This window comes from Strongylocentrotus purpuratus, unplaced genomic scaffold (genome assembly GCF_000002235.5).
Source record: "Strongylocentrotus purpuratus isolate Spur 01 unplaced genomic scaffold, Spur_5.0 spur5_scaffold_4, whole genome shotgun sequence".
In the NCBI taxonomy this organism is placed as follows: Eukaryota; Metazoa; Echinodermata; class Echinoidea; order Camarodonta; family Strongylocentrotidae; genus Strongylocentrotus; species Strongylocentrotus purpuratus.
The window spans coordinates 4,717,183-4,729,520 of NW_022145610.1; the positions used below are offsets into that span (position 1 = coordinate 4,717,183).

The window sequence follows — 12,338 nt, forward strand, 5'->3', positions numbered from 1 at the left end:
TTCTCAGTGAATAAAAAAATTCTCTTTCCCTGAAAGGTTTTCTCCTGGATATAATATTTCGCAAACAAATAAGCTATTTTCCATGAATTTAATTTAAGATTTTTAAAAATTGACTTCAATTTCAGTATTTTATTTCAACAATTTTAGATAGATGTAATAAAGTATCAAATTAAATGCATCATTGTGTTTTAGTTTCAATACAGAGGGTAGAAAAGAGTAGGAGCCAGTGTTACGGACACTACAGATCTTTGTTACGGACACTACAGAATGAGTAATATCAAGGCGTGCAAGGCGTGCAAGCCAAACTGTACCTCCTTTTCTGGGTAACAGCGTTCTAAAATAAATGTTAACAATGTAAAAGCTGTCTATGACATCAAATATGTACGTTACATGAGAAAATACATTATTTTAATCATTTACTTGCCTACCTACAAAATGTATAAGTCACTACATTTTAGTTAATATCCACACACACATAAACATTTGCGCGCACACCAGTACGCGTATGACTAGTGTCTCCTGAGGACTATGGATAAATACCTTCTTTTGAGGACACCCCCTTTGAGGGGATTTACATATAAATAATTAAATATCTCATTGTCTACGTTTTTGCTCACAATTTCTCTCGATAAATTAAGCTTACTATTTAATGAAGAGAGAGAGAAAAAATAGACTGAGGTCACTTTTGACTTGTTTACCGACATTTGAATTTATATCTGAGGATTTTACGAATACTGGTTTAATTGCCACCACCAACAACGATCAAATATCTGACGAGTATAGAATAAACGTATCAGAAATGATTATTGATTACACCATGATTTTTGCATATAGATTAATTATCACTTCTTTTTTAATATGCCTTTTTTATGATGTTTTTTTGCATACACTGTCTAAGGTGAAACAAGTATACCACTAAGTTGGTTGAACAAATACTCTTCATAAAGTACAGACTGTGGTCTTTTTATGACCCCAAATTTTCCAACGCTATTTTAACGAGTTCCTAAAATTGGGTTCTAAAAATACTGAATATATCCTGCAGCACATACGATACAAGGACAAAGCATGCAGTGCAATCTTCTCCGAACGCACATTGAATCATGCACCACATAATATACAAGGACATAATGAGGTACATTCTAATTTCGTATTTTCAAATATCTAGGGTTTCCATGCTTATGTCTAATATCACATTGATTATGCTACATGATGTTCTGTATTATCCTCTTTTTAATTGTATTATTCTTCCTTTTCCTTATTTCTAATTCTTATCCTTTCCTGTATTCTTTTTTTTTTTCTTAGGTTGTCATCCTTTTTATTCTCTTCTTCCTTCTTTCCTGGTGCTTTTTTATATGTATACAGATGGGACTAAAGTTTGGAATTTGTCTCATTTACCAATGTTTGGTTGGCTTTTAAAAAAGTTTCAGGTTTTGACAAAATGGCATTAGATTTGGCCTTGTGTTATCTATGATGTGTATACCGAATCTAATTTATGGACTGAAGTGAGTGTGAATTTTTTTATTTTTCACAAATGGCCAATAAATTCCCCACAGAAGTGCAAAATATTTGTGTGTTAAGATAAATAATGCTTGGAAAATTCCATTTTAGTAGCTCTGTGTAGTGTCTGTATTAATACCTATAGCACCCCCTGTTGTGTTGCTGTTCATAAAATGATAACCAAAATAGTTTCCTCCAGGATATTGCAGGGTATTAACCCTAGGGTATGGATGAACAATTTGGGGTTGCTGAAACTGCTCTATTGCATACTTCATTTTTTGGATCCAAGTTTAAATGGTTTTGCACCCTGATTGTGGCTATACTGTTGCGAAGCCGACAAATGGCCTCGGCTTAGTCGCAATTTCAAAGTTCAATTGAATTTTCGACATGATCCTTACATCGGGGCCCCGTTGCACAAAACGTACCATTGATGGTAACTACCATGGTGACCTTGATTTTGATTGGCTGTTGTGTCATGTTACCATGGTAGTTGTAATTGATGGCAAATTTACTATCAATTGTAAGTTTTATGTAACGGGCCCTGGTCAAAAAGCAAAAGGCACAATTCGTATAGCCAAAGCTATAACATACCAAAATCTGGGAGAAAAAAGAGCAAAACTAAGCGAGATACTGCTCAAAGAAAAACGTCATTGTATATGGGACTACACAAACATGTGGCAAAAAAAATTCGGGCCTCGTTTTAAACTGTTACTTGTAAAAGTATGTTTCACCTCTCCCAGAACTCAACCTTCTCTTTAAACGCAATTACATAAAGTCTTGAGCAGATCGAACCTTAATCAGCTAGTCTCTGGTTGTGTCAAATAACTCACAAGAAGTAGAGTAGAGGGTCCATTGAGTTCAGATTATGTATGTTCAGACCGTCTTTCTTGCATTCCGACAAGGTTTTAGTTGTGTTTTAACTACACGTTGCACACGCGGCGTCAAATCGGTGATGCAGGACTGCGTCAGAGAGAGGTTCGCACCTTGTGAGAGTGACTGTGCGCTGAAACTGAATTGCAAAACGAGCAGCACAAACAATAAATACTAAGGAAATTATACCATTCTACAGTGACCATTCAGCAAACACATCAACGCCTGCTTTATTGGATTCATAATATGTACGATTACACCTTCAGAAAAAAACGAATTGTTTGATTGTTATGGGCAGGGGCGTAGACAACAGGGGGGGGTGAGGGGGATGGCATGTACAATCATCCCCCCCCCCCAGGTTTTGGGGAACATTTGCTTACTTAATAAGTCATAATGATGATAATAATAGTAATAATAATAATGATAACAATTATAATATTAATAATAATAATAGTTATGATGATGATAATAATAATCCTCATCATTATTGTAATTGTGTTTATTGTTAGCCGCATTCACACGGTGAAAGCCAATTCTAAAACAGAATAGAAAATGAATGTGATACAACAGTATACATAATAATTCGTGACAGAGAGTACCATACTACTATCTTTATAACAAGTATTATTCAAACAAACATATATAATTATGTATAATCATGAATTGTTCAACTTCATGCTCCCACTATATGACTATTGTTACACTAATACTGATATCAGGACTGACTGGTATACATTAGTATGTTGTTAAGCTTGCAGCAGCTACATCTTTTCTGTTTTGTTAACTATTTATTTATTTTTGTTTTATTTAAGATGCACTTTGTTTTGTATTCATTTAAAGTATGTTGATTGATGCATGAAGACATAAGTTTGAAATGTTTAAAGAAGTTTGTTTCATGTAAAGCGCAGTGTGAATTTACCCTGTCTTGAAATGCGAGATAAAAGGAACCTATTAGTATTAGCATTATTATTTGTATTAGTATTATTTTTTATTTCTATTATTATTATTATTATTATTATTATTATTATTATTACTATTACTATTACTATTATAAGAGTGAGATCAAATAGAAGTAAATAATGCCCTAATTTGAAACGATGCAATGCCGTTATGGTTCCGATTTCTTCACAAACTTACAAAGCAGTATTGTTACTCCATGGATCATAGTGATACTGTTTATTTTTTTTTGTATCTGTACGTTAATGAGCCGCCAGCCAATATCCATCTATGGATACTATGCCTGTTTCTTTGAGGTAAAAAAAGCATGGTATGTACGTATTCATTATGCTTTATAATGAACAGACATATTGTTCAAAGTTTAATCGTTATTTGTTTGTTGTTTATGTGTTCTATTCACAAATGGCCACAGAGGCTGTTTTCATTCATAACCACATACCCCTATCAAGACAACAAAGACTATACCTGCGTGTACACAGTTGACATTGGGTTTTTTTCTGAAGAGGTGTAACAGCAAAATTCACAGAGATAAATAAATACATAGTGTGGTTCAATATGCAATACTATGTGTCAGTCCATTCTGTATTCGTATGCCACGGTGTGTAGATCTTGTCGATGTATGTCTGTCCATTCAAGGCGTAGTATGTGTGTGTGTGTGTGTGAGAGAGTGCGTGTGTGTGTGCGTTCACGCTTGTGTGTGTTATTTTACCTCATTAAGTATGCATCAGATTGCACGATTTCAAGTTCAAAATTGCAAAAGCTCCCTACCGTGGGAGGGGGACACCCCCTCCCACACCCTCCCCCCGCTCGGTCGCTTCGCTCCCTCGCTCGGGCGCTTCGCGCCCTCACTAGCGTTGGCAGCCCAGTCATCCACCCCAGGTGTACGAACCTGTCTACGCCACTGGTTATGGGGGGTGCTCACATCAAGTCAACATATCTTGACTTTGGGATCAACGTTCAATTCGTTTTTATATTTTCACTCGGGAGAGATGATTTTGTTGGAAAAATTCAGTTAAAAAAGGACATAAAAAGGAATCCTGCTGATTTGAAGAAGAGATTGAGATATAGTTAACCCCTTGGGAATACACTCTCACCATGTGAGGTCCACAAATTACAAGAACAAGTACTTCATAGTTTCATCATGGACAAATATTCGTTTGATATCTTCTCACAGGGCCAGACCTGACTTGTGACAACGTGTCGATGACGCTTATTTTGGACAGAGTCCTTCTCGAGATCGGCGACGACGCCCGCGATGTCCATTTCGAAGACGAGTCTTGTGTTGCATACGTCCACGACAGTGAGCATGTAGCGATCACCACCACGTACGACAGATGTGGTACTACGCAAGAGGTATGGTCAATAGGTCTTTATGTACAATTGATACATCACAAAAATACTGCTTGATGAAGATTTCAATAACAAACTCTCATGAATCGCTGTTCCGTTCTTTCAGTGACAATGTTAATTATCTATATTTACAAGTGCTCGTAGGATACTTTTTCCCATCAGTAATAGACGTATAGTTATAAATAGCGTCAGGGTTCTGCATACATGTCTAACATCTGTTTCACTATGAATATATATGGGCTAGATGAATAACACAGGGTGGTCATGATCATCGATTTGGGGGAAAATATATTTTCTAGATGCATCTTTTTGAGTCCAAGACCCAAGGTTAAAATATGAAAAAACATATTGAAGCTGTCTGTCAAGCCAAATGTATTTCTTTCCCTTTTTTTGAACACGATATTTTCGGCCCAAAGGACGTAAATTTCAGAGGCGGGAATACCCTGGAATAGAACACCGAAGTATAGATGGCAGTAGAGGCTAAAGATGAACAAAATGTTGTTCTTTGTCTTTATTCGTAATTTTTGTTATTATTCTGGTTTTCACCTTTCCGGCATTCCATAGTTGATATATTATTATGAACAGCTATTTATTCATTTCTTATAATCATAATTATTGTCAACATTGATATTATTACCATCATCGTCATCATCGGAAGACAACTAAAACGTTTAACTGTTCTAAAAAACGGCACACTGTTATCTTTTGGTTCCCATAACAGTTTCTCTATTAACATTTTCGTTTAATATGCCCTCGTCCCCCCCCCCCCCTCCTACCCATCAATACCTGCAGCAAGACGACGACTACATAATATTTACGAACGTGGTGACGTATTACAAGCCTCGCCCTGAAAATGGAACTGAGCTCATTACCAGAGAACACTATCTTCATATCCCTGTTACTTGCTACCTGGAGAGGACGCAGGCCTTGGAAGAGTCTTTCTTGCCTAAAGCAAATCTTTATGTTTTTGAAGAGGTGAGTATTCAATTACCTTGTAGCTTAATGTAAGCGAATGTTGGTAGGAGCAACGTGGTATGTTGGTGGAGATGTCGTGGAATAGTTATTCACTTGGCTATCAATCCAAGAGTTAAAGGTTCTAATCCCAACTCGGCGCTAATGTCCTTTGGCACGAACAGTGTAATCATGTTCGAGGGCCAGGAGCACGACAGCGCGAGGACATTTGCGCGAAATAAAATAACCGAAGCGTGACGTCATACTGGCTAAGTTGTGAAGGTTGCTGGTTCCAAACAATGTTTGTGCTAAACAATGGTGTGGTGATCACACCAGCCTCAAACACTGAATTCGCCCTAATCTAGCCCGTTGCTTGAATGATTTTGAGGTGAACCTCATGTGCAGACTCTGTTTTTCAGAACCAGTCACCTGAACGACGGCCGGATATGGCATTATCATTTCGGTACTCTATCAGAAGACACCAGTAGTTTTTTAATTGTTATTATCATTATCATTCTTATTATTATTACTATTATTACCATTATCATTAATCTAATTATGAATATTGTCATAGTTATTATTGTTATCATTTGAAATTTTGTTAGTTTATATGTCTCGACCAAACTTTTCAGGTACATTTTTGTGTCCCATGTACCCATCTCTCTCCCTTAGACACACGTATAAGTTGAAATGTATCTCTCTCTCTCTCTCAAATGTGTACTCACTTTCTAGGAAGGGTACGGCGAGTTCTCGCTAAACCTTGACCGGTATACAAACTCAGGCTTCTACCAACCTGCCAACGATTCGGGCGAAGTTACGCTCGGCGCCCCGCTATACTTCAGCGTCGGCCTGACGTCCGTCACGAACCTCACGCTTCTCATCGAGTCGTGCTGGGCAACTAGCTCGCCGAGCCCACGGGACGACCACCGCTATGATATCATCGAATATGGGTGGGAATTGTTCTCTACCTTTGCTTACTCATTGTTTATCGTGTTGACTCTTGCATTGCATCCACCAAGTAAGAGCATTGTACGCCCTCTCATGAATGGGCAAACACCGTACCATTCCTAAGGGGTGGACTGACTATGGGGAGTGTGGGGAGTTTCCCACTATTCATTCTGCCACGAGGACCGGTCGATTGGTGCTCTGGTGGCCGGTTGATATATGTATCCTAGAGGTTGAGTGGGCCGGTCGTATCGAAATTCTCAACCGAATTTCAGTCTTAGTCCGCCAATGCATTAGCCTAAATAATAAATGCACGACGTACTTCATCATGACAGCCAATTTATTTCTAAAAATGTGTTTGTGTTTTGTAGATGTGCCGTGGACAGCACAACAGTCATTTACAATTGGCTCTCTCCAACTTCCAAGGGATTCAGTATCGCTGCTTTTGCCTTCATTGGCGATTTCGACAAGGTGAGTGTCAAGTACAACAATGGCCCTTTGTACCCCTCGTATCCGTTACACCCGATGCGTCATTGTATTGACGTAGTACTGCGTCAGTGATTAATGTGGTCTCCGATGAGGCATGTGAAAGTGACAAACGGTGATTCTAAAATGAAGGATGGGCTTAACTTAAGAGTACCCCCCACCTAAAGGGTTTATGAACATAAACGTCAATGACCTACGGTTAGAGTTAAGGTTGGGGTTATGAATAGGATTAGGTTTAGTGCTACCTAAGAAACTAAAGTCCTCAGATTTAGCTTCATTGATGAAGCGTTGTGTAACCTACGAACGTCTGGTGGGGTATTCTAAAGTTGCTCCGAATGGTGCAGACAGTGAGTTCAAACGGAAGCATGGGCTACTTGACTTAACCACAGGTTCGGCAACCGGGGCTTTATTCTAAGCTCTACTGACGTAGGAATGCGTCAGCAACTGGTGCAGTCTTTCACATTCAAATTGGGAAAGACACCACACAATTAACGAATGAAAAACTACAGTGCAAAAAATATTGACTTAAATTACCGTTGCATGCCAATATTCCTTCAGTTTCTTGATTAAAATCTCAAAATCAAGTACTAATTAGGTTTTATTGCTATGCGTTTATCTGTTTTATTAACTCGCAGGGTAATCATGGTTAGGGTGATAAATTTTCTGTTTCATGGGCTTAGTGCTTGGTACCTATTAAGGAATAAAGCTTTTGGTTGAGTAAGCCTACTGCATTAAATTCAGTAGACGTAGTACGAGTCTTAGAACCACGGCACCGCACACTATAATTAAGGTCCTCTTTAGCCTTTACGTTCGAAATATGGGAAATTATTATGATTCACGATAACAATTTACGATTAGCGTTATACCATCTTTTATGTCGTAAAGATGCTTTGCATTTATTTTTCACCTTCTAATTAGCTCTATCGTCTCTCAAAACAGGTTTACGTTCACTGCTCAATCCTGATCTGTGACAAAAACGACTCGAGCTCCCGCTGCGCTCAGGGGTGCCTAGCCCGATCTCGTCGAAGTCTGCAGCCGTCAGGCTCGGGATCCAAACCCCACACCATCACGAGCGGGCCGCTCTCCGATGCCTCACGCTCTCAAAGGGCTATGTTGCTTGATAGCTTTGAAGATGGTGAGTAGTTTCTGAAGAGTACATAATGTCCTGTATGTTCATGGTGCAATAGATAAGGCGGCATCTGACAATACCGATTTATGCAAAGGAATTCATGTCACATGAAACAGCGAACATTACAAGACAATGCGAGCAGCTTACAGATGTAAAAGTCAAATGTTCTGCAGGCCCGGGCCGCGTCTTATTTTTTCGTACCACGGCGAGCCCAGATTGAACTCGCGAGGTAAACCTGCGCATGCGCACTCTCAAAGGGAACCAGCGCATGCGCACGTGGAATCCGGTAGGGTGGTTAATAGGGTGATAGTAATTATACAAATCAATCTGTCATCAACCCATCGTCAGCTCAATCGGTAAGGACAGCGTGTTACTAATAAAACTTTGGAGTTGCCGTGAGGGTTCAAATCTCAGTTTATTTAGTTTTTTTGCCTTTATTATATAGTGAGGCAAAGCAATAAATAATCAAAGTCGAATTGTTTGTGACCTCTTTGCAAGCTCTCGTAGCTTGTTATGTATGAAAATGAGTTCATACTGGATTCTGGGCTCGCCGTGGTACGAACAAATAAAACGCGCCCGGGCCCGGCGTCTCCCAAAAATAAGACGCGCCCGGACCGCTGTGATTGGTATATTTAGCACAATTCCAATGATTTCATCGAGATATATATCGTTTACCACTTTCGTAATGTAGGCTAAACCAAATTAAATGCATACGTCACTGTGAAGTGTGTTGATGCTAGGTAGGACTAACATTATTGTTTGTCCTGGAATGCGAACTCCAAACAATATTTGTTGCTTGCCCTACCAAACAACACGTAATGCAATTTGCATTATAACTATTAAAGTACAATCATTCGTAACAGATGAAGGAAGTAATTCGTATCCAGGTGCCTCACAAAGACGTTTAAATGAATCAGATGACATTGCGGAAATGCCCAATTGATTCAGAACGAGTACCTGATTTTTTAAAAGGGACCACGGGCACTATAATTCTGTAAAACTTTATAATAAGCGCGAGAGAGGAAGAAAGAGACGTCCCGAGAATAAAAAAATATTCCTATTTCAATAAAAGAAAAGAAAAAAGGGTTGATAACAAATGTATGTTGCCGTGGGGTAAAACGAATTGAATAAGTGGGTCGTTTTTTCGAGTTGTGTACTACAGTATTCCCCTTCTCTTTTGCAATGGTTGTACCACCACCCCCCCCCCCCCCCCCTCCCCCGTTCCTACCCGCCAGTGAATGAATCAACACATTCAGCTTGGCATAGGTCTTGGTAATAATAGGCTTATTACCAAGATGGTGCCTTGAGATTCCCCGAGGATCGATAGTCGTGCAGTTTAATGTAGGTACGTGTTTATTATTAGTTTTAGCCCTATTAGTTTCATTATTATCACTATTATGATCGTCGTTCTTATTGTTGTTGTCATCATTATAAGTGTCGTGTTAATTTGTTTATTACTCTCCAGGATCAGAATCTCATGACCCCCTGATGATCGTGGCTGTGAGCGCCATCTGTGTTCTCATCGCTCTTACTGTCATCATGGCGCTGATGATGGTGCGCATGCGTCGTCGTCGCCCCGAGCTGATTGGCTATCGCAGAGTGGGCGTTACCAAGGAGGGCTATTAGCGCTTGAAGAGAGAGAGAGAGAGAAAGATAGAAGAAATCATCCGATTGGAGTAAAATTAAAGTGTCAAAGCTCCTCTTAGGCTCTTTGCACGGAATCGTTTGTAACATGGAAATATAACCTCTGTAATATGGATTCAAACATCAAGATAAATACTACAATTTTTAATTAATGCAGCCTCTTGGTTAAGGATATCTTATTGGTGATCTGAAAATTGAGATGGTGTCATGTGCTTTGTTTCATAATTTGTTTGCCCATAAAACTTTGATCTTTGTGTGATAGCCAAACAGATATATAGAATGTACCTGTAGTTGGAAGTAGGAAGCCTTTAAACAAATTTATATACACCTGTATTAATATGTCTTCTATGCAATCCCGTGTTTTTATGCCTCCGCTACAAAGTAGCCAGAGGCATTATGTTTTTGGGTTGTCCGTCCGTCCGTACGTCCGTCCGTCCGTACGTCTGTCCGTACGTCCCGTTCTCGTGATCGCGTTATCTCAAGAACCGATTGGTTGATTCCCGCCAAACTTGGGTCATGTATGTATCTCACAGAGCCAATGAACTGATTAGATTTTGGGGTCACGAGATCCAAGGTCAAAGGTCACAGGGCTCATTATTTATGCGAAAATGGCTCGTGATCGCGTTATCTCAAGAACCGATTTATGGATTCCTGCCAAACTTGAGTCATGTATGTATCTCACAGAGCCAATGAACTGATTAGATTTTGCGGTCACGAGATCCAAGGTCAAAGGTCACAGGGCTCATTATGTATGCGAAAATGGCTCGTGATCACGTTATCTCAAGAACTGATTGATGGATTCCTGCCAAACTTAAGTCATGGATGTATCTTGCAGAGCCAATGAACTGATTAGATTTTGGGGTCACAAGGTCGAAGGTCAAAGGTCACAGGGCTCATTATGTATGCAAAATAGCTTGTGATCGCATTATCTCAAGAACCGATTGATGGATTCCTGCTAAACTCAGGTCATGCATGTATCTTGCAGAGCCAATGAAATGATTCGATTTTGGGGTCACCAGGTCAAAGGTCACAGGGGTCTTTATGTATCCAACAATAGCTTGTGATCGCATTGTCATGAGATCAAATAGACAGATTACTATCAAACTCAAGTCATGTATGTATCTTGCAGAGCCAATGAACTGATTAGATTTTGGGGTCACCAGGTCGAAGGTCAAAGGTCACATGGCTCATTATGTATGCCAAAAATAGCTTGTGCATGCATTATCATTAAAACCCACAGATGGATTACAATCAAACTTGAATTTAAAAATTGTTTCTGTTTTGGTTTGTAAAATTGCTCTATGGCGGAGGCATCATTTTTGACTGCGCGCAGTCAAAGTTCCATCTAGTTCTACACAGATCTTCTCAAACTATTTTCTTCTTTCATGTAATATTCGTAACGTTTAACTTGTGAACATGTATCTAGATGCGTATTGTTCCATTGTCCATTTTAATAATGGCAGAATCTCTCTAAATTGTTACTCTTTATCATAGGAGATAAAGATTTGATCTGCTTTTCTTTGTTGGTATCAGCAGTGCGTAGGAATATGAATGTCAGAAATTGTTGTGTGTTTTTGTTTTTTTCGATTTTTTCTTCTTTTAAGTATAACTCGATCGCAAAGACTTTCGAGATCACTTTCAGAGTTCGTAATGACGCCATTGTAATGTTCACACACTCTAAGGTGACGCACTTGGCTATTGAACTCGCTCTAGGTTGGTTTCTTAAAAGTTTTTGAGCTCGTGTGGCATGTAGATCTTTCAGATATAGAAATTGAAATCGGAGGTAAAAGCGTTCGCCTTTTGGTTTATTTTTTTCGTCAACTTTCATTGGAATCGATGAGAAAATGATTATTGTATAACACGTGTAATTTATGTTAAAGGTACTATGTCCCATTTGCAGGCCAAAAAATGAAAAGGTTAAATTCCAACGGCATTTGAAAGACAATTCTAATTTAGAACTTCCCTAAAAAAAGGGGGGGGGCTTGAAAATATCTTTAAGTGGGAAAATAACGACTATTAGTTGTCAAATCGACTTAGGAGCTGTAGAACCAGTAAGTAATAGTCCGATTTTTCAGACCATTGTACCGAATGTTCGTACGTTTTATGCTGGGAAAAGATTCAATCAGTTAAATTTTGGCCATTATAAGAAGTGGGTTATTGATGTAGACAAATGCCCATGTACCCTTTACAGCTTATTTTATGTATGTTATTACCAAAGATGATAAAAGTCAGTCACTCAATAGTGTCTGACAGTGAAGTCTAGCAAGTAAACGGGGTTTCTTGCATAATTTGAATATTAGGACACTGCTAATGTTTAAATTTCAAAGATAGGACATACATGACATATTTATAATTCCTGCAAAGTTCTACAGAATTTGATGTTGGCTGCAAAAGGGACATAGTACCTTTAAGATTATTCAGTTATAAAATATATGTTCCACCTTTCTTCAATTTTCCTCTCAAAATATGTACTAAGGCGTAGTTATTGGTTAATTAAATAATGTTCTAC

General features: G+C 38.7%; 1 protein-coding gene across 1 annotated transcript; it reads left to right on the forward strand.

The window, feature by feature from the left end:
* The first annotated feature begins 4,499 nt into the window (after positions 1-4,499).
* On the forward strand, positions 4,500-9,907 carry LOC115929245 (ZP domain-containing protein-like). The gene is made up of 6 exons (XM_030997872.1): positions 4,500-4,677; positions 5,467-5,649; positions 6,358-6,575; positions 6,942-7,041; positions 7,996-8,191; positions 9,651-9,907. Exons 1-6 carry the CDS (start codon positions 4,528-4,530, stop codon positions 9,809-9,811), a joined length of 1,008 nt encoding a protein of 335 aa, XP_030853732.1. The 5' UTR covers positions 4,500-4,527; the 3' UTR covers positions 9,812-9,907.
* The last annotated feature ends 2,431 nt before the right edge of the window (positions 9,908-12,338 follow it).